General features: G+C 37.7%; 2 protein-coding genes across 2 annotated transcripts; one reads left to right on the top strand and one right to left on the bottom strand.

Moving 5' to 3' along the window:
• Positions 1-683: 683 nt before the first annotated feature.
• On the top strand, positions 684-9,013 carry prodh2 (proline dehydrogenase 2). The gene is made up of 11 exons (XM_032573682.1): positions 684-779; positions 1,381-1,771; positions 2,612-2,802; positions 4,096-4,222; positions 4,545-4,616; positions 4,718-4,798; positions 5,108-5,251; positions 5,356-5,522; positions 6,525-6,635; positions 7,667-7,755; positions 7,833-9,013. The coding sequence occupies exons 2-11, from the start codon at positions 1,544-1,546 to the stop codon at positions 8,012-8,014; spliced, it is 1,392 nt and encodes a 463-aa protein (XP_032429573.1). The 5' UTR covers positions 684-779; positions 1,381-1,543; the 3' UTR covers positions 8,015-9,013.
• A 1,531-nt stretch (positions 9,014-10,544) lies between these two features.
• On the bottom strand, positions 10,545-22,936 carry eif3c (eukaryotic translation initiation factor 3, subunit C). Its single transcript, XM_032574477.1, has 23 exons — positions 22,791-22,936; positions 21,308-21,425; positions 21,166-21,231; positions 20,887-21,076; positions 20,682-20,807; positions 20,542-20,593; positions 19,845-19,984; positions 19,005-19,135; positions 18,774-18,918; positions 18,002-18,105; positions 17,619-17,760; positions 17,342-17,467; positions 16,566-16,659; positions 16,276-16,463; positions 15,068-15,292; positions 14,795-14,986; positions 13,376-13,547; positions 13,127-13,286; positions 12,586-12,651; positions 11,943-12,030; positions 11,667-11,832; positions 10,986-11,027; positions 10,545-10,889 (listed from the first exon to the last, which is right to left on the bottom strand). Exons 2-23 carry the CDS (start codon positions 21,403-21,405, stop codon positions 10,810-10,812), a joined length of 2,793 nt encoding a protein of 930 aa, XP_032430368.1. The 5' UTR covers positions 21,406-21,425; positions 22,791-22,936; the 3' UTR covers positions 10,545-10,809.
• Between the last annotated feature and the right edge of the window lie 464 nt (positions 22,937-23,400).

Below are 23,400 nucleotides of genomic sequence, written 5' to 3'. Positions count from 1 at the left end.
AATTGAATAAAAATTTTAATGAAACTCAAATTGTTTCAGTTTCTGAGGAATACAGTTCAGGAATAACCACTGTAAATATTTTATAATTTGGAACAAATAAAAACCTGATTCCTTAAAAATCAGCGAATGAGCCCTTTTGGAATGTAAGTAACAGAAAATTAATTTAAGGCATAATTGACGAATCCTCTTTTCTGTTCTTATAGGAACTTGTACCGTCCCCAGACAGAGCTCCACCCTGGGCAACTGCCATGTTACACAAAATGTTACTGATAATGAAAGTGATAAATGTTGTTTAATCATGTGATGTTTTCCAATATTTGCCAAATATATATTTTTGATTACAATTAAATTTACAATGAAATATTAAGGAAGGAACTATGTTCCAAAAAATAGAGAAAAAGGCAATGCCAAACAATGTAATAAAAAATTATTTTATGATAATTATTTGTTGGTTCAAAATGTAAAAGAATAAAACACTTTTAGAAAAATTCTTAAAGTATAGGAATATGCAGTGATGCACTAATATTTCACAAATATATCAAAATCTCCTGGCGTAGATAAATATATATGATAAAATGCTTTATATTTTTGGCCAACTTAGTGTCAGTGGATTGCAAACCAAGTGAAGATCTATGAGGCAATGCTTCGGGTCAGGCTGATGTTTACTCAAATGTCCCAACAGTCACTGATTAACCCAAAAGTCCTGCGCTCGGACCCTCAAACTGCAGCTACCTGCTTTAATCACTGAGGTGATCTGGGTGGCATTTATGGGACGGATGGTAAGACTTTCTCTTTCTTCAGTTTCCAATTTTCTTGAATTAGATTGGATTCTGCTGTAAAAATATTTTTTGAGATGATTTTTGTACCCGTTAAATACCTGAGTCAGAGTCACATGAAACTAGATAAAAATACTTAGTAAGATTTTGTGTTTCTTTAGTAATCCCACCAAAAATTACTTATAGATTTAAAACTACTAAACAAAACTCTAGTAGATGTCTCACAAAATTAGACGAGAGCTAAATAAATAGACACACTGTAAAAACACAAACTCTTACAATTTTTTTGTTTAGTTTCTAGTGCAAATATCTTAGCACACTTGAAATAAGACAAAATTAACTTACAAATAACTTTTCATCAAGATAATGGAGCTTGCTTGAAGTCAATAATTCTTATAACAAGCTCCAATATATTGCTGTAGAATTACTTATGAGCTCATTTTCTTATTTCTAGTGAACTAAGATAATTGCTTGAAACTAGACAATACCTGGTAAGATTTTATATTTTTGCAGTGTGCTATCTTACCTTTATGCTTCTATAGACCTTGTAAACGGATACCAGCATTGGTTTGGTAAAATGTCAATACTTTTGTGTTTGTTGCAGGTGTTTTTCTTCCCCCTGTAGGATTTTACCTGGAAAGGAAAACAACTGTCTAAAATCGAATATTCTGCACTTTAACATATATTTACACACTCTAAAGACATTAAATATTTCTATAAGCTGGTTTCCAGCTAAACCTGAACACACCTCTGCTTCTCCTGGGACGATGCTGTGGTCTAACCTCCGCCCGGCCCTCCCTCACCTCTTGTCGCGGAGGCTTGCTGGTACCGCCACCTCCAGGACGGCGGCGGTGAAGCGGCCGGAGTTTCTGTCGGTCAGCCTGGCCTTTGAGGATCCAAGTGCTTTCAGGGTGAAGAGTCTGGGCGAACTTCTCCGAGCTCTCGGTGTCTTCCGCCTGTGCTCCTTCCCTGTGCTGGTCAACAACTGTGGTAAGGTGAGATTGAAGCTTTATGAAGTCTTTCCTGTCGTTCCTTTCCTTGATACTTAATAAACCCACTTCTTAAGAAAATAAATAAGTAAATAAATCAATAAAATTATTAGTGTATCTGGCAAAGTATAATTAGAATAAAGACAAACGGAATAAAGCTGTAATATGACATTATTTTCATGTTATCGTGACTTTATTCTTGTTCAAATTATTTTTTGCAATATCATGACTATTCTCATAAGTAAATATAACAAAATAAAAAGCAAAAGCAAAGAAAAAAATCTAGACAAAAACTAAACAAATTTCCTGTCAATGGCAAGAGCACAAAGTGTAGCCCGAAAAAAATAAGCAAAAGTTTATCATACTTACATTTTTTATATGTATACAGCATCATCAAAATCAAAACAGCATCTTTCTTCCGTGTTTTTCTAAAACATATTTCCAAGGAATTGTGGCTGAGCCGGTAGACAAACTCATAAAAGAAAATAAACAATCATAACCAAACCTTATTGTATATGTAGCAAATTATTTGTTTGCAATTTTTTCAATTTGAAGAGTGAAAAACGCAGTTGCATCTTTTCACAACGATTGTTTCACTCCTGAGTCCCTCCAACTGAAGTGCAAATGTTTCATCCTGATATTTAGTTTTTTGAACAAACTCTACTCTCATTGTTTCTATTTATTTATTTCAAATCACTTCTGTTTACACTTGAAAATGAATTTATTATAGGCTTAGGATATAGTGATGAATGCTACTAAATTATAACATTTTAAAGTTAATGAAAGAAATATTGAATTGGTTGGATAAAAATAACCTGATTCAGTTATAATTTTAATCTTTTTTAGCTGATGACAGCAGCACGCACCATCCTGGGGAGGAGAGGGTTCTCTTTGCTGCTGCGGCCCACCGTCTACGCCCAGTTTGTGGCCGGAGAAAACGAGACGGAGATCGCCCAGTCCATGGGAAAGATCAGCTTCCTGGGACTGAGGCCCATGTTGGCGGTTCCGATTGAGGAAGACCTCGGAGAGAGCACTGGGTAGACTTTTAATTCCTGCAGAGTTTGGTAGAAATTATTCATACCCTGTAAGCTTTTTCATATTTTGTCACATTACAATCGCACTCTTCAATATATTTCACAGATTTATTATATAAACCAAAATAAAAAGATGCATAATTGTTATATGGAAAGATAAGACTTTTTTTCTACTTTGAAGCATTTTACCAACACACAGCTTCCCACTATCTTATTTTATCAGTGGAGGAAGTGTGTTGCATTAAGGTCAGACTTAGTTTTTTTTAGACAAAACACCGTGCATCATTTTCCTTCCACTTTAAAAAAACATTTTAGTTTGGTTTGGTGAATCACACAAAATCTCAGTAAAACACATTAAAGTTGAAATTGGGGTTTTAAAGGGACCAATTGTGGAAATAAATACTGTTACAATGTACCATACATTTAAAAAGATTGGTTTTAAATTATGTAATAAAAATCTTATTTGAGGCTTTGATGAATACAGCATAAAAGGTTGCAATAAATACATCTGTAACTTTGTCCTCAACAGCTGAAAATAGTATTTTAATGTTAACTCACCAATAGCTCACTGAAAAAAGTGTTGACCTCTATATTTTTTACTAATGCCAGCTGGTCAGCTCAATGTTTGTTCCTCTTCTAACCTAAAATAGACACAAAGCACGATTTTTTTTATTTAAAAAATATATTTAGTGAAATCCTGTTGTAGTAATTCATGTTTAATCTCTCACTTTGTATTTCTACTCATATTAGAGAATCAGAATTTATCCCTGAGATAAAAAAAAATGTGCATATTAGCAAATACAAATATAATCATATGTAACATAAATATATTCATAACTGTGAACTTTCATGTAAGTTTGCTATAAAATTAATAAATGAAATAAAATAAAAACAAGTATGTACATGCAAATATGCAAACCTATAAATGATTTCAGAATAAAGAGAAAATATTAAGACTTGGCATTCACTTAGATTCGTTTTAGTTACTGCATTAATGCCTAACCCTAACATTAACACTATATTTTTAAATATAAGCTTAACCAAAATTTAAACCTTTAAACTTGACCCACAACATTAAAAATGGCTTTGGTCCTCATAAGGCCAATGGTCTTCAGAGGGTGGGTGAATGTACCAGGAAAGGTGCTTAACAGGCACTAAAAACAAGTACACACACATGCACATCCCCCCACACACACGCACACACACATACACATACATGAATAACTCGCAACATTATCTTTAATATTTGGATGTGTATTGAATGTCATAGTTCTAAGTAAGCTTTATCCCATCTAGAGAAAAGAGATATGACTACAACATGGCAGCCATGTTGGAATGCGTCCGGATGTCCCACTGCAACGCCTGGAGCAAAGACCCGATGATGCAGCTGAAGATCACTGCTCTGCTCAGCCCAGAGCTGTGTGTAAGGATCCTTCCTCCACAAAAAGATTAAATATAAAACATTTATTTTTTTCTTTATTTAGTTTTTTCTTTTGGTTTTTGAGGGTAACAACCAGCACACTGACAGCCTTGAATTCCTACACGTATGAGGGGAAAAAAAGATAAGAACGCATGTTTTAGTGTTTGAGTTATGAACAGCTGCTCTAAGTTGTTTCTGCCGACTCAACACTAATTGCCCCAGCCTAGTTGCCCTCCGTTTGCATCAGTCTGTCTCTCTGTTAGGTTGATCTATTACTGAACGTCCTTCACCTCTTTCTACTGAGAATAAACTGTTTGTGTCAAAGGTCAAACTCACAACCCTGATTGCACAACAACCATACGACCTGAGCCTCCTTGTCCGAGCGATGGATGGAGAAGTAAGCCAGCAGTCCACTGAGTAATGTAGATTATACAGTGTATTTTTCTCATTTTATTCACAGTATCACTTGCATTTTAAATAATTTATACCGTTTTTTAGATGATAACGTTTCCTGGATTGGAGGAAAAAGAGGCGGCTCATTTCTTGTGTGGTCTCCAAAGACTGAACAAAATAGCAGAGGTAACCCTTTCCAGACTTATCTATTTTTAATGGTTGTAATTTCACAATGCAGTTGCAGTCAGAAGTAGTTTTATGGGCAATTTGGCACACACTTATTGTTGCCATTGCTGTACTGTAATATATTTGTTTTCCTGTCAGTCGTTGTGACAACAGTGACTTATTTTAGGATTCACCCACATCCATATTCCTACTGTTCACAGTTATTTAAAAAATTCTTTAAATGGCATTCCATATTTAAGATTTATCTTTTGTGATGTTGCTGTAGCAACAAAATGCTACATTGTTAAATGTTGATTATTTTTTTTTTAGGCGAGTGTTAACAAAGTTAGAGTGCTGGTTGATGCAGAGTACACCTACATGAACCCTGCTCTCACGCTGGTCACCATGGCGCTGATGAAGAAGTTTAACAAAGATGGCGCCTGGATCTGGAACACCTATCAGTGTTATCTAAAGGCAGTTGTCAAAATCGACGGTTCAATAACTTCTACAAACATCTGAGCATTTCTACTGTTTACACTCTCTGACGGTATGTGACAAGTGTCTCATCTGTCAACCAGGACTCCAGGTCTCTGCTGTTGGAGGCTCTCCATCTGTCACAGGCTGAAGGTTTCTGTTTGGGAGTCAAACTGGTACGAGGTGCATACATGGACAAAGAGCGAAAGCTGGCAGAGAAGGAGTGCCGGGTGGACCCCATTCACCCGAGCTGGGAAGAGACCAACAAGAGGTTGGATGCACAGCAAATAACGAAGCTAAATCTAAAGATGCACTTAAATTATAATCGCCATCTCAGTTTCAAAATGTCAACCCAAACGGAAGAAACATTTGTTCCATGCATTAATGACCTGTAAAACATTTAACCAACAGAGTGAACCAAACTGACTTTAATGCACAAAATAATGAGTTCAGATGACTGAATCCAAATCTACATTTCCATCAAAGCTTTTAATAATACAATGGATCTTTCTTTGGGATATGACTTTAAATTATTCAGGGAAAGCTCACAAAAAGACCAAAATATTTAAAACTAAATGGGAAGCTAACATACTTAACCCCAGGTGTGCTATGGAGCAAAACTGAGGACATGACGTTTGTTTAAATAAAATAAAAACTGAAATTGAAAAATTATTTTGAAACTTAAAAAAAAAAAGGTTTTAAATTGAAAAAGGAAACTGAAAAAGATTTTAAAACTTTTCAGATACAGATTTTTTTTTGGTTCAGATTTTTTTTTCAGTTTCAAAACTTTTTTTCAGTTGTATGCCTTTTATCGGTTCAAATTTCTTTTTTCTTTTGAACAAACTTTATGTCCTCAGTTTAACTCCATGCAATTTTTATAACAAAAGAGCCATTCTTGTCCAAAGCCTCTTATTAACACTTGTTTTACTGTTTGTCTTAATGTGCATTAAGGTTGTAGTTAGTGTTTAAACGATCAATGTATGCAGTTATAATTATTTTCATAGGGGTTCTCAAGCATTTGGGGATTTTAGCTATTCGTGGTTGGCTGTGAGTGAAAACCAGATGATCTGAGAGAAAACTGGACGTCCACTGTGATGGCGTTCAGCCATCGCAAAATCTAAAACTTGTCTCAGCTGAACTTGCTATGACAAAAGAGTGATCTACATATTCATTTAATTTTCATTTAGAAGTCAAAATCTTCATTAATTAAAAGTTTTTTCACAGCAGAGTGAGAAATAAAACTGTAACATTTTACGACTTTTTGTGACAACAGTTATAACGGCTGCCTGGACGTGATGATGGAAGCCATAGCACAGAAACCGGACCGCTACAGGACCATCGTGGCCACTCACAATGAGGAGTCTGTGAGACGAGCTGCTAAAAGGTAAGGACATAAAAAAAACCTTCATAGGTTAATTAATCCTTAATTAATCTTAAAGGAAGATTAATTAAGGATTTAAAGAAAAGGTTTGAAAGAGAATGAAGGGTCATTACCATTAGCACACAGAAGTCACTCTTCTGTTTAGAAAACAAAATGTATCAAGTTTTGAAAGCTTACTGAGTTTTAAAATAGCTGAAACACGTACAAGCTTTAAAGGACTTAGAGTCAAATAATGAACTTTCAAGGAATATATCGATATTTAAGCTCAATCGAACATTGTGATGAAGGCTAGATATATGAAAGGGGATCTAATATGCAAATTTCACATTTTGGACATTTTTGTACTTACATTTAGGTCTCAGCTGCTTCTAAAAACAGCCCAACCACTTTAAAAAAAAAACCCTATTCAAACGTTTTTGGTGTGTAAAATTAGCCCTTTCAAAAAGTTACAATTGACTAGCATTGTGCTGTCACCTAGCAACCCAAGCTGAGGTCCAGCATGTTTGGTCAGCTGGTTTTACTGCTGTATGCGCTGCACAATGGCTTCTAGAAAAGACAAGTGTTTTGTTGTTGGCTTACCATCCAGAAACCACTGCCTGTATTATTACTGATTGTACAGGATGCTCCGCTTGTAGGGTTCTACTACAACCATGCTTCAAAGATGCATGGTGGTATAATTGTGCATCTGTATGCAGCATGTGAGATTGTAAGTGTGGATTTGGGCGGCGTCTCCAGCAGCAGCTCTTTCTGAAAGGAGCTCAAAATGGACAGAACTGAGCAGACTAAAATCTAATCTAATAATAATTCTGTGCAAAAAAATATAATGAACATGTTTTCTATAGACCATAAACCTACCTTAACCTGTTCAAGGAAGCATAAGACTTAATAAGATCTTTAAACATTCATAGGTACAAATATGCTAGAAGAACTCCCAGGTCGTAGCGGAGTGTCCTGATCTTTTCTCATGACTGCACAGGACAGGAATATTTGTGTTTAAAAGTGTGTAAAATGAACATTGGGTATTTTTACTTTAGGATGGAGGAGTTGGGGATAGAAAAAGATGGAGGCTCAGTGTGTTTCGGCCAGCTACTGGGGATGTGTGATCACGTCTCCCTGACACTGGGTGAGATGAACTCATGTTTCCTTCATGTTGTACAAAAGAGCATCACTGACTTTGACTATTGTTTTTCTTTTGGCCAGCAAAGGAAGGTTATCCTGTCTACAAGTCGGTGCCATACGGCTCAGTGGAAGATACGCTCCCCTATCTGGTGCGCCGGGCACAGGAGAACCGCACCGTACTGCAGGGCATTCGCAAAGAAAGAGACCTGCTAAGGCAGGAGCTCAGACACAGAATGAGGCGGAGCATGAGGGGTGGCAGCTAACGACAGATAACCAACACAGAGACGAAAACATGACAAATCAGGAGGAGTAAACTGGTGTAAACGCTACTACTACTTTATTTTTAAGCCTTTTTTAGTTTTTCCATATCCTTGGTGATGGAGAACCAACAAGTAGATGAATATCTGGAGGGTATTCTAACCTAAACGTAACATTTAAAGCACTGGGGTTTATTTATATAGAATAAATAAACCATTTATTTTGTGGTTTTAAAGGCTCTACATTGAAGACAGTGAGAAATAAAATCATAACTTTCTGTTTTTTCTTTCTGTTCTCGGCTCCCAAACACAGAGCTGGGTCCACTTGCTCAGCCTCTCCCTCCCGTTTCAAACTCTTCTAATTAACTAAAAGTTAAAGAGTTAAACATGAATAAGATGTTTGCTACCTTTGACAAAAAAAGGTTTCAGACTATGAAAGCAGTGTAGCAGTTATGCTAATGAGGCAGCTTATCATGATTCAGCCAAAGTTAGAAAATAACAAACTGCAGTCTGATCTTTATTGTTAATGTGTTTCTTCTTATTGAGCAGTGAAAGTAAATAAAGGGTGTTACATGTCTTTTGCTTTAACTATTTACTTACAGGCAGGGGCGCAACTGCATATTTTCTGAGGTTTATGCGAACATGCCATCGGTGCCCCCTCGACCCCTGACATAAACTGGTACAACTCATTTTTTATTAAAGTATCAATAATAATAAATGTACATATATGTGAATAAATTGTTGCCTACAGGACAATCAAAAAAAATGAAACAAAAAACAGGGCAGTATTTCATAATTTAATATATATTTGAGCCAAAGAGCCACTTCTGTTAGCCTCTATCTAGAACCGCCTATGAGCTGCAGGTCTGAGGCTTTTTGTTAGCATGTTTTCTAATACAGTATTCTTATAGCTTGAGGAAGCCTGATCCAAACTGGCAACCCACATGAATAAAATGGTGAAATAATATTGACCACAAAACACTGTATTTATAAAAGATATCAACATTTTTCCTACACAATCCTAACAAACGTTTCTCTTCACAATATTTATTTCCATCCATCCATCCATCCATTTTCTGTTCACCCTTGTCCCTAATGGGGTCGGGAGGGTTGCTGGTGCCCATCTCCAGCTACGTTCCGGGCGAGAGGCGGGGTACACCCTGGACAGGTCGCCAGTCTGTCGCAGGGCAACACAGAGACATACAGGACAAACAACCATGCACACACACTCTCACACCTAGGGAGAATTTAGAGAAACCAATTGACCTGACAGTCATGTTTTTGGACTGTGGGAGGAAGCCGGAGTACCCGGAGAGAACCCACGCATGCACAGGGAGAACATGCAAACTCCATGCAGAAAGACCCCGGCCGGGAATCGAACCCAGGACCTTCTTGCTGCAAGGCAACAGTGCTACCAACTGCGCCACTGTGCAGCCGCAATATTTATTTATTTACTATTAATCTATTTGTCTGATTTGTTCTTTAAATTTCCATCTATATTATTTTTCGGTCTGCAGTTGTTCCTCTCCTGACCCATTCTGTCTGATATCAAACCCACTGTGGGCCACTGAATATCGCCGACACATTTTTTTAATGCCCCTATTAAACTTCACTGTGATTCTATAGCCTGTGTCTTCCCACTCATGTCTGTATTTTTGCCAGAGGTTTTGCTTCTAAAGACGGTGTAACATCAGGTCGACATTTTAAAAAGACGCGGTTTGATAGCAGCTCACTGCGGCTGCGTAGCAACCGTCTCTAGGCAACCGTGACAACAGCGTCAGTTCGTGTGGTTTAGGCCCCATCAGCAGGTAACAGTCACACTAACGGTAGGTAGCATTTAGGCTAGCGGCAGTAAGCAGGCACCTTCATATGAACACCTGGATTGCTCATTGAGTGTTGATTACTAAGTCGACACCGTCGCCATCTTGGATATGGCAGACATCGATGAAATGGCACATTCTCCTGGATAAATTACTTGTGAATTTTATGTAATTCTAAATTAACAAATCCCCATGTTTTTACACGTTACTTCCCACAGCGTTCTGCACTGTGTCCACTTTTTGTCATTATGTATGTGAACAACTTACCTCGTAATATATTTCAATGTATGCTAATCTTTCATTCTTGGTCATGGTAAAAGCAGAAGTTGTCGCAGGCATGTTGACGAATTTATGACAAAGGTTGCAAAACTAGCATTGATGTTTACAGCTGAATGCATAAAGAACAGTTCAAATGTTATCCAATTATAGCAGTTGGTCTATTTTGTATTTCAGGAGAATGACTGTGCATTTAAAATTTTGTTAGCATAATTGCTTATGTCCTATTGGCATAATATGACTTAGACATTTATGCCATTAGACTTACAATATGTAGGTTTATAATTAGACTCAAATGTTAACCTCAAACTGTAAATTTGTACTTACCAAGCTCCTGCTCTCAAACGGATATTTAGCTCTGCATATCCATGTTTTAGCTATAAGTTGGTTCATCAAGAAATTTAAAACCCTTTTTTTGTCTTTCTGAATAAAACTCAAGACAGTGTTAATTTTTGTCTTTATTACTGTTTAGTAAATAGTTAACATGTTCTAATTGACCACGCTGCTTTGCTACAATCTTCAGGGTTTGGTACTGAACGGTGGTGACGTTGAAACATTTCATAGCTAAATTGAAGCAAGTGTCAGCAGATTCAGGATAAACTGAAACCATTTTTCCACTGGTGGTTGTTGGTGGTTGTGGAATGAAAACAACTCCAGGTAGAAAAAGTGACCAAAAAAAAATAAATCCCAGCACAATTTCTAAGTTCAGTAGTTGCTCTGGTTTTGATTCCTGTAGCCTCCTCGCTGGTAGCCGCCCTGCTTCTGCTGGTAGCCGCCTTTCTGATCTGTTAAAAGGTCAAAATTTAAAAATTACAATCAGCATTTAACTAATTACAAAGAGAAAACCAGGAGCAGGCAACATGATATATACATATATATACCTCGCTGGTATGGCTGCTTCTGCTGATATCCGCCTTTCTGATCTGAAAATCCAAAACAAAAAGTTTTTTCTGAAGGTACTTGCAGATAATATCTGTATAGAAATCAGACTGGTATGTTTCATTAAAATATTCTGCACTTAGTTTGTTTTGATAATAGAGTAGTTTTGTATTGCTACTTTTAATTTTTAGGTTTAAGTTTTAACAACTGAAAAAGAAAACAGGTAAAAATTTGTTTTTTTTAGCTAACTTGAGTACATTTACATTACATCATGATGGTTAATTTGCACTGTCACTTGACCAATAAGTAAATCTGAATTTGAAAATTTGAGATTTAGATTTTTCATAAGACAACAGATGACATTTTAGTAGCCCACGTTTACTTTTAACATGGTTCCCTTTGCAAAACGTTTTGGCACCCTTGCCCTAAACCAACATTATAAATTAAAACCTAAAGTTAAAAGGATGCTAAAACAGGAGACTAACTCTTAAAATATCTGTTTATTACAAATAATTGCACTAAAAACTCCTTTACAGTTAACTTCCATTTAGGAGTTCAAACATCATGTAGTTTTTCCAGATCTTTCTCAGTCTAAGACAATTCTTCCATGTCAGCTCAGACCAGAATTTGTCCAATTTTATTAAAAATAACCGGATTAAATCCATGTTTCCAGTCCCACTCACCTCTGTTGAAGTATCCTCCGTAGACGCCCTGCTTCAGGTCGAAGATTCGCTCGTTGTTCTCCACCAGGCTGCCCAGTTTCTCTGCCAGCTGCAGAGCCATGTTCTGCAGGGAGGTGGGCTCTGTGCGGTGCATCACCACCGTCTGCGTGGGCTGGTCCAGCGACGCCTGTGGAGATCCGTGCAAAAAGCTCTTAACGCCTTTAGCAATTAACAGTTGAATTCATTGGTTCAATACTAAGATTTTTTTTTTATGCTTATAGGAAGACTAAAACGTACCATCAGTTCCTCATTGATGATCATTTTGCTGATGATACTGTGAACTGTTGGGATCTCAAGTTGAAACATCTCAGACAGAGTCTGCATGCTGCAGATCACAGACAGAAACAAACAATGAACATAAAAATAAACATTTAATATATATTTTTTGCATATCTAAATGTCTTCTAATATATTTTAGATGTCAGTTTGCAAATTAATCAAATTGCTTCCACAGACTAAACACAGAATTGTCCTTTTCTTAATTTTTCTGAGCTCCTATGAAATAAAAATCCCAGATATTTTTCATATCAAATCCAACTATAAGCAATTTTTTTCTTGCTTTCCTTTCTAGAAAGAAAAAAGTACAAATAAAATATTTTTGGATTTCAATCTTTCAGTCATACAACAGATTATTAGGACCAGGATACAATCATTTTTGTTTAATTAAGAGAATATAGTCACAAAATGGTGGCTCTTGGAGCGCTGACATCACTCTGAGCTATAAAAAAACCCAGGGAGTGCATTGCTGGGGAAAAAACTAATCCAGATTTTCCAAAAATTTACGAAACAATCGGAGGATTGTTTCGTAAATCAATACAGTTGATTTGTCGCTCAGACCTACAATGTAATGCTAGTGCAGGTAAACACACGATGCGTTTACCTGATGGAGTCGTACACACTGCTGTAGGTGAACAGATACGTCCTCAGGGATTCCTCCTGGATCTTCCTACAAAGGGTTTTACAAACATTAGGTGCAAAATTGTCATCAAGTCATCATTTCATTAAAAACATTTAATCAGATTAATCACACTATGATTTATCAATATGCCCGACTTTGTAAGCTTGAAATATAAATATACACACAGTTGTGGCTCTTGCAGGAGCAGTGCACTTCCTCCTGCTGCACTTCAACCAATTAAAATGCAAGAAATTATCTGATTTGTTTTTGTAGCAGAAAGCAGGCGATGTTGTCAACAGCAACTAAAGGAAACTTATCCAGCTACACATTCATACAAATGGTAGCAAACTTGGATTTAGGTCAACTCACAGATAAGATACAACAGATACAATTTATTTTAAAGATCCTGGTTGTGTCACCCCTTTCTCATGTCACCCTGGGCATCTGCCCATATCAAACCCGCCACTGTGTTTTCAGAAAATGTTTTATTGTCTGAAACCAGGGATCAGGAGGGAGGAGTTACCTGACGAGCATCTCTCTGACTCGCTGCGTCTCAGGAAACAGGTCCCACACTTTACTGTTCATCTTCTCATTGATGATGAACGAGTGGCAGGTGCGCCAGTCGCCCATCTTCATGGCCTTGCTGGCTGCCACCACGTGTTCCCTCATGCTCTCTGGAGGTCCTGGAGGTCAGAAAGGTTAAAGTTCATCGTCTCTGCTTCCAGAGTGAGATGAATCTCTGACAGAGGGAGTTCGGAGGATTGTTTCGTACCCAGCAGCGGCTGTCTCTCTCCCACTCGGAGCTGGTGGTGGAACTGCTTGCTGATCATCCTGCGGCGGGCGTCGAACTCGTGGGCCGCCATGTAGGGGATTTCCAGCAGCATGGCCGACACCAGGTACACACACTCCAGCAGCTCCAGGTTGATGTGCATGTGGAAAGGAACCTGCAACCAAAAGGTGCCATCTTGGAGTCACATCATAGCAAAAAAGCACAAATATCACCAAAAATGTTTCTAGTGCAAATATCTTAGTACACTGAAAATAAGACAAAACTTACTTAGAAGTAACTTTTCTCCAAATTATAGGAGCTTGTTTTACGTCAATAATTTCTTAATATTCATGAAAAAAAGTACTAGTTCCAATGGCAGATTATTTCACTTGTAAGATGGAAAAATATTTTAAGGGAAATAATCTACCACAACATTAGCAAATTGAAGAAAACTCTTTTAAATCTAAATCTTTTGTGAAGCACTGGCTGCCGTTTCTGTAGGGAAGTCTGTTAGGATGTGATTGGATTGTGATGCGTTTCAGTGACAAAGACTTCTTTCATGAGTTCATAACTATAATTTTAAGACATTGTTTACATCCAGATTTACTACATCTGTCTTTTTCTGGTGCAGAATTATGACCTATATCTCATGCAGTCTCGACATGACTGTTCAGACTGCAGACACTTTGGAAACAATTGCATATGTTTCCAATTTAGTGCCACTGAACTGATGTTTTGGAGAGTGAAAAGAAAAAAGCAATTTAGTCATTTAGATTACCATTAAAAAAAAATTGTATTTTGTTTACATTTGTCTGCTGTGTGAATGTAGCCTAAGGTTCTTTTCACACCTGATAGTCCGGTAGACTTGGTTCGATTGAGGGCCAAAATTGCAACATTTGTTACATTTTCAGCTGCTGAAATTCGCTTTCAAATCCACTGTGTCAAATGAACCAAAACCTGTGAAAGACCTGTTCCCCTCCTCGCCTGTGGGAGTGCTGTATTATGAACCACTGAAGAAAACGACACAAAAACATCTGAAGAAGACACAGAGCGCAACTTCCTTCTTCACAAAATGTCAGCAAAAATGCAGTGGCGTCAGATTTTAGCAGCTGTAGGATTTCTAAAAGTAATTTCTCCTGCTAGCGCTAGACGCACATTTTTGTTTTGGTTGAATTTACCCAGAATCCTCTGCGCTGTAGTCCAGTTTTTGGTGTGGATTCCGGTACGTTTGGCGTTCACATATGCATTTAAACTGCACCACAGTTTTAAAAGCAGACCAGGGTTTGTAGAAAGACCAAAGCTTTCTTTTTTAGTCCGCATCAGAGTTTGATTAATTATTGAAACTTTCTAGAGAACCGGACTGGAGTTGGATTAAAGGCGACTAAACAGCGCTGGTGTGATTGCGCCCTCCTCGTCTCTTACCTGTCTTCTCTTCTCAATCTTCTCCTGCTCAGCGTTCCTCTCCTGCATGTTCCTCATCAGCAGCCCCTGCCCCAGCAGCTCTTTGGCTCGGCCCGATGACTGGATGTCCAGCAGAGCATTGTGGGCGTCTTTAATCATCCCCTGTCTGAAGGCACAGATGCCCAGCTGGACCATGGTTCTGTTGTACAGGATCTTCATGGGGAAAACGGAACAAAAAGCCGATTATTCCCGTTCCCCTCAGGCCGAGTTTCCGGTGGTCTCGAGGTGACCGACCTGCACGGGAGGGTCGGCGTGCTGGATGTTGTCCTGCAGGTGGCTCATGAGCATCAGGTCGCGGGCCTGGTACCAGCGCGAGTGCAGGGCGTGGTGGTAGATGTGGCACAGGATGGCGCAGGTCCGGATGCGGTCGGTGCGGTCCTTGGCGTAGATGAACTTGCAGAGGCGGTCCATGATGACGGCGCTGTCCTCACCTTCGCTCTCCTCCTGGTCCTGCTCCGACTAAACGCCAGCCAGCCATAATTCAGAATAAAAGTTATTCTGCTCTGGGGGAGCCGCAGTTCTTCCCACAATATGCAGTAAACTGTCCCAGAAATACTGAGATAAACAATGTTATTACTGTTTTGAGCCCATTTTCAAATAATATAACAGTAATGGCACAATAATGCAAGTAGTGCAATACACAATAAATCACTTAATTGCAGAATAAATTAAAACAAACTCAAACATTTCAATTTGAATGATTTTTTGTTTTTCTCTTTCTACCAAAAACTGGATGATAAAAGTCTTCAGTCTGGTGCTTCGTCTCAACCAGACATTTTTTTTGAAGGACTTCAGTTTTAGTTTATTTGTTGCTTTGTTTATTTATTTTGGATATTTAAAAAGTCTTCCAGTGTTAAACGTTCATTAAAATTTTATATGTAAATCTGAGAATGTGCTCTATTATCTACTATTATCAAAACAACAACATTATCATTTAATTGGAAAAAGTAAAAGACACATTAAACAGGTAAAAGTAATTTACTACTTAAAAAATGGAAACTGTCTCAAAAACAAATATCATAATTTATTGCAATTTCTGGGACAATTTATTGTTAACAAAATGAAATATAATGACAGTACACATTCTTAGAGAGCAACATTTAACAATGGAACTGGAAGACGCTTTAAATATTGTGACTTTCCCAAAATAACGACCATTTTTTGGTCTTTTTTCCTGTTTATTTTTTTGCCAAAAGTGATTTTGGAAATAAATAAATAAATAAATAACGTTGGAACTTAATTATGTTTAGAAGATGACAATATTCAAAATAAATAAACAAAACTACAAAATAAAATTTATATTGAAGTCTGTAAACACAATTATAATTTAAACAGAGGCCAAACGAGAAGAAAAACAAAATAATGCAAATTTATCCTGCGATTAATACTTTTTGCTCACTTGGACAGCTCAGTTCTTCCCTCCACACACAACTTTGCCTCACCTTGGTTTCTCCCTGCAGGCCGAGGCTGCGGCGGTGGGCTTTGTAGTCGAACTTGTAGTAGGTGTGCATGATTCTCCGCAGGTAGACGCGGCAGATCTCCTCTGTGGATCCTTTGTTCTCCAAGTAGGAGAGCAGCCGATCGACGATGCCGCAAACCCGACCTTCGTCTTTCAGGTTGTCCACGTACTCTGCACAAGCAGAGAGAAAGAAAAGGAGAAAGAAAGAGAAACAGAAACGTGAATTTACAAAGAAAAGTTACAGACAGCAAAAATAATGTTGGTGTTTTGTACCCTGTGAATGAGGGTCGGTGTTCTGCATGATCTTGGTGAACTCTTCGTCCATCCTCTCCACCAGCGTCAGGACACACCCGCGCACCCTGAAAGGCTGATGGACACACACACACACACACACACACACACAGAGCGGTTCATGGATTCGTCACACTGAAAACTTTAGTGCAACTAAAGAAATTCAAGATCACACCGGTGACAGGAAGGAGAAAAAAAACAAAAAACTGCGTATCTATTACAAATGTGAGCTAATCTGTGTTTATATTCCATCTAAGGTAAGAAAAAAAATTCTCAATTGTATTTTCATTAAATATTTAATTATTATTGGACAACAACAGACTCTGGTATTTTCTTCCAACCGCCGGGAGGTCATTTATGGAGCACAGTAATTTACTGACAGCTTACGCAAATGGCTTGTGTGGGGAAAAACTAAATAAGCAAAAAATTTATTTTACAACAATTTGAAAGGCTAATAAATAGACTCAAACACAAAAATGAAGGACATGATCATTTTAGCATGTTTTACAAATGCATGACATAGTTCCAGTTATAGTTTCCCCCCATTAATTACAGCTTTAATTATTTCCATTAGCAAAAATGTTTTCTCAGTTTGTTTTAGTTAAAAATAATAACCTTAGTGATGAGTAATTTTTTTTCTCCCTTGTTTTCTACTGGTATTAATATCCGGTTGTTGATCACATGACTTGTAACACAAAAACTTTTCATTTAAAAACGGGAGTTTTTCCCCTAAACCTTAAAGAAAGAGTGAGGGTCACCTGATCTGAGATGATCAGATTCTCGCTGTCCTCTGCGATGTTTTCCCCGATGAAGATGTTGTTGTGTTCAAACAAGATGTCCAGTAGCTCGTCGATACAATCCAGGCATTTCTTCCACATGTCGGCCTGCAGAGCAATATGACGACAAAAAAAACATCCTGAACCTCAAACTCACCAGAACTCTGGAAGAATCTGATCCATTTAACCTCACAGACCATATTAAAATGCTTTCTTTATGTTTCGGTAACGTTAGATCATTTAGAAAGCAGAGGCTCACCTTCATGAAGGCTGCCAGGTTGGGGTTGTAATCGTACAGAGAGGCGATGATGTTGAACTTGATCTTGACCAGGATGCCTTGACCCAGATTATTCTCAGCAGCGATGACTGCCAGAGCGTGGAGCAGCTCAATCTGAGCAGCCCTGTCCGAGGAAAGAACCACTCATCATCGCTTTAATGCACCAAACAGACCAACATTAATCTGAACTGTTCATCTGTTCACTACGGTGGTTAGACAATATCATAAATCTATTGGAACTCCAGTTAGTAGGAAATACAAACTATGAAGGAGCTCAATCAGGTTTTTACTGCGGTAAACAAGATGGAAACTAAAGAAACTCTCTTGTTTCAAAGACAAGGTTTGTTACAGCTATTTCCTCCTACCTGTCTGTTCCCTTTTTGCCTCTTGCTTGCAGGATCTCATTGAGCTTCTTCACCACCACAGGAACGTTGATCTCTGTGCCTTTGGCAAACATCTTTGGTTTCTCCTGGTGGACAAAAAACACCAGAACGACGTTAGCATTAGAGCTCAGTTACATTTGCTTTGTTTTAGAGACACATCTCTTAAATGTGATCCATTATGCTTCCTTTAACAGGTTAGGATTGGTCTATGTTCATTTCATTCTTAGATAATTAGACTTTTGTCTGGTCGGTTCTGCCTGTTTGAGCTCCTTTCAGAATCAGCTGTTCTAGAGTCTCTGTCACTATAAATCCAGTTAAGCTGCTGCTGGCCAGGCAACAACTCAACATTTACACACACACTTGAAAATGGCAGCAAGCAGATGCACAATTATACAACCGTGCATCTCTGAGAAACAGAAGTGGAGCCTCCTGCACAATCAGTAAGAATGCAGCAAGTGGTTTCTGGATGGTAAGACAACAACAACACACTGGTTGTTCAGCGTAAAACCAGCTGACCAAACGTGCTGGAGCTCAGCTTTGGTTGCTAAGTAACGAGTTATGCTCAGGTGTGGTTGCTAGGTAACAGCATAGTGCCTGCTGATTTGTTACGTAACATTACAGAGGTTTTAGAAATGGCTCATTTTCCAGACACCAAAATCACATTAACTCACTGCCTAAAAATGTGCAGGATGTGTGTTTTGATTTTTTTTTTTTTAAATGGAAGGATAAAAACATGCAAAATGTGAATTTCTACCTTGACCAGAGGGACGCCTCCTTTAACTTTCTCCCACTCGCCTCCTTCGTCTATTTCCCCCTCCTGCAGATCCCCAGCTCGCTCTTTCTTCTGCTTCTTCTTCTTCTCGCCCTTCTTGATGCCGGCTTTGTCGGCGCCGGCCACCCTGAGGACGGTAAACGTGTGACCCGTTAGTGACCCGTTTGGCTGCAGAGCAGTTTGGGCCGGTCGACCATCGGACTCCAGACTTACTTCTTGAGGAAAACGGTGGCCAGAGATTTGCTCTTCCCTTCCTCATCATCTGAGCTCTCGCTGCCGCTCTCCTCTGTGTCTCCACCCCAGTCTTCATCGTCGTCGTCTTCATCACTAGAAGTCGACTCATCCTGTTGAAACGTTTGCAATTTGTTTGTACAGTTTTCTCAAAGGAAATTCAAGAACTTTTCAAACATTTTTAAAGTAAGTTTCAAACTTTTCTATGGAGATAAAAGCAATACAAAACAACCTACAAAATATATATATTTCAATTCACTATTATATGAAATCATTTATTACAGCTCTTAATAACGTCATGATAGTATTCTACGTTCTAGGTAAACTAAAATAGAACAAAATTATATTTTGAAATGCGTCTCACACTTCACTGGTTTGAGAACAAAACATTTATTTAAAAAATTGCCCAATTTTAATAACATTTATTAACATATTAAATATTATCTAACCTTTATTTCAAAAGATAAATACGTTATTAGGAATAATAAATACTAATTACATTGAAATAATCCAAACAAATCGTGTTAAGGTAATTAACATTAAAACATTATATAAAGAAAGTTACAACCTCTAAAAAACATTCTTGGTAGCTTTTCTGGAATTAAGCAAACAGAATAATTTTGGTAAATCTAACTGGCCTAAAACAACAAAAGTTTAGTCTGATTTAACTTCAGACAGTCAGAAAAAAAATTTCTGGTTTCAACTGTAAATTACATTTTCGAAACTTTAGGACTTCATTCAGAAATCAACCTTGGAAACACCTGATTAAAATCCAAACATTTTCAAGGACTTGAAGCGGTCAAGCAACTCGATGCCTCTCACCCCAGAGCCCTTGGCAGACTTGAGGAATTTGCTCGCTTCTGAGGGGCCTTCAGGTTTTTTCTTCAGGAAGGATTTTGCCGACACTTCCTCCCCCGCGTCGTCATCATCGTCGTCGTCATCGTCGCTCTCAGACAAGGAGCCTGGGGAAGTAAAAAAAAAAAAAAAAGAGAGTTTTTGAGAAGATCTTAAGACTTGTAATTATGCCTGACATGATCAATTTTGCTGGATGCAGAAATTGTTGTGATAAATGATAGTATTGTTGTTTAGAGACCAGTTTCAAGTAATATAATAGTATAATAATGCAAGAACATTAAAGACCACTAAAGCTTAAATTCTAGTGAATGTTTGACACTGGAACTGGAAGACATTTTAAATATCCAACATAAATAAAGAATATAACAAATAAAATGAATCTTGAAATCTATGTAAACTAAACCGTCCTTCAATAAAAAGGCTAGTTGAGACCAAAGCACCAAACTGAAAACTTTTGCAATCCAGTTTTTGGTATAAAAAGAAAAGAGAAAAATTATTAAGCTCATTTTAATTGATTGATTTATTGCGACAGGCCTATTTGTAATCCTCAAAAGTGCAAATATTTTTCACTACGAATCTAATATAGTGGATAATCTGCGGCTTTTCCACAATCTTGGTCGTTTCTTGAGAACGTGACAGAAACATTAAGAACAGAAACATTTACCAGATTCCTCCTGCTCCTTCTCCTCCTCTTCATCTGCAGACTCCTGTGGGTTCTAAAAAGTGAACAAAATATTTTTATTCCTGTCCAGTTATTTCTTTTTTTTTTTACCCCAACCATTGTTGGTTTTATTTCCACCTCACCTCCTTGTAAGCAGCAATTTCAGTTTCAAAGTCTCTGTTGTATTTGCGGATCTTCTGGCGCAGGGTGCTCAGGGCTTTCGCGTTGTTTTTGTTCATCTTCTTCTTGCCCTCTTTGTCCTCCCACAGCTTCAAGGAAGAGAAGAAACATTGTTTATTTAAAAAAGAAACGTCTAACTGTTGTTTGGTATGAACGGAGACAACCGACCTGGTTGAGGTAGTCCTCCAGGTCAGCCAGCAGACGGATGTAGAATTGAGGAACTCCTTCTTTGTCCACTATGTTCTTGCTTTTCAGGAAGGCTCGACACAGCTGCTCGAACTCCTCCAGACATTTGGACATGTCACGGATCTTCATGGCGTTGCGGATCGTCTTTATGAAGTTGGTTAACTCTTCAAACCTGAAATTTAAATGGAAATATTTTTTTATGATGAGCTTGGTGGACGATTTCTGCCATTTTGAGGCTGTTTAAAAGCACAGCACACCCACCTTTTGTCTTTGGCGCTGCGCACCACTCTTTTAGTATCCTCCTCATCGTCACTAAGCAGCAGCGACCTGTAAAAGAAGCATTATTGTGTGAGACCTCAACAGATGGATTTGATGCGATGACAAACTGGAGAGATGCACTGACTGCTTGAAGGTCGTCCCGGGCGCTTTAGGGGTGATCTCATCGGCGGATGACGACTCCTCTGACTCGCTGTCAGACCCGGTGGCGAAGAAACGAGACATCGCTGAAGGGAGCTGTCAATCTGAAATGATACGCATTACACATCAGAGAGGTCAATTGATGTACTGAACAGTCAGTATCTATATTTTTTTATTATTTTATGTTGCCTAGACGACACAAAATTTAAGCTGACGTTCCACTTGTATCTAGGCCTGTCACAATAACAAATTTTCCTGGACTATAGATTGCCCTAGAAGTTATTGTGATAAATAACTATCACTTTGAGATAGTTATTTATCTATAACTATCTCAAGGTTATAGTTGCTTTGAGAACATTTTCAAGTAATATAATGGTTTAATAATGGAGGAACAAGTTCTGAAAGATCAATAAACTTTGAATTCTAATGAATGTTTAACACAGGAACTGGAAGACATTTTGAATATCCAAAATAAACAAACAAAACAACAAATAAAATGAATTATGAAGCCTCTAAACAAAATTGTATTTCAAAATGAAAAAGGTCTAATACTCTGCAGAAAAACGAGCAAAATGTACTACTAAAAGTAAAGCATTAAATTATTCATTCACCCTTATTTATATTTCTTCTTATACTTGCTAAAAATTACAAATAAACAGTGAATATCCTCTGCTGAAAAACTGTAATACTGATGACTGATTCTTTTCAAATGTATATGGGCGTAAGTTATTCTTTAATCAGGACAAAAGAGGACTTTTTTATTTCCGCCAAAGATGATCATTTAAAAAGTAATCCAAACTGTGCAGTTCTAGTCAAACTGTCAAATGGACTTTTTATTTTATTACTTATTTTAATTCTCATTTACATAAGCGTTTTAGTTTTATACCATACAGCAACCTGACTCAAATAAAACATCTCACACAGATTCATTCAGGCGTTAAAAAACAGCCAATCTTACCGTTATTTACTTTGTCAAGCCTTTGCCAATATCAGTAACCGACTATCTGTAGTTTGAAACTCAATCTTTACGTCCGTTATACAGCCTGGCTTTATTGCCATAAATCGTCTTTTGATAAACGCAAAATCATTAATTTTTAGAATTAATTGCTATTTCCAGACGTCAGTGAAACTGGATCTACGCTAGCAACTAGCTATCTACATGCTAACTGTCAGTAATGCAACGTACTCTTTAACATATGGAGTAGAATAAGCTAATTTAGGCAAACGTAGATTGTATTTTCGCTTAAGATGTACACATTATCACAAACAACATCTTGTAAATAAATACCACATTTAAATACCAAGCAAATAGCATTTTTACTGATACTGAAGCTCGCCGTTAATGTGGCGCGGCTAGCAAGCTAATGCGACGGTGAAAATATTAGGCCTTACGAGTTTCCAGTGAATCAACAGCATCCTTTCAAGCTAGCAAAATACATGACTATTATTGCATTCATTAACGAACTTACTTATGTCGTTCTGAAAATGATGTTATCGTGTGTTTGTTCTCGTTGAAAGGTTAAAAAATCCAGGTTTGCTGAAGTAGGGCCACGGAAAACGTGTGCAGCAACCTCGCCGGGTGCTTCGCGTCAGGAAAAGGGAGCCTACTGTAGATCTACACAACATTGGGATGGTGCAACTGCAGATCTACACTCTCAGTGGGCTTTTCTGGGTTATACTGCCACCAAGCGGCAAAAGTTTTTATTAGTTTAGCAAACGAGAGTAAAACACGGAAAGATAATGTTATCTCCACAATGAACAGTTTGGAACTAGTTACATTTACTTGAGTAACATTTTTGAGAAACTTTACTTTTAAGGGTATTATTACTTTGACTTGGGTAATTTTATTATGAGGTATCGATACTTTTACCTGTAGTAAAATTTCTCTACCCGCTGTAACTCTACTGAATGATAAGCTTGTTCTAACCTTAATTTCACCTGACAAAAACACCTTTAGCTAGTTTTTAAAGTTTGATATAGAGACAAACTGATTTGGAAAAATATTTATTTTTCCAGATTTTTATTTTGTAATTAATATGAATTATTTTCCACATTTCCATCTGTCTATTATGTAATTTC

This window comes from Xiphophorus hellerii, chromosome 10, assembly GCF_003331165.1.
Source record: "Xiphophorus hellerii strain 12219 chromosome 10, Xiphophorus_hellerii-4.1, whole genome shotgun sequence".
NCBI classification, from domain to species: domain Eukaryota; kingdom Metazoa; phylum Chordata; class Actinopteri; order Cyprinodontiformes; family Poeciliidae; genus Xiphophorus; species Xiphophorus hellerii.
This window is presented reverse-complemented; position numbering and strand designations above follow the sequence as displayed.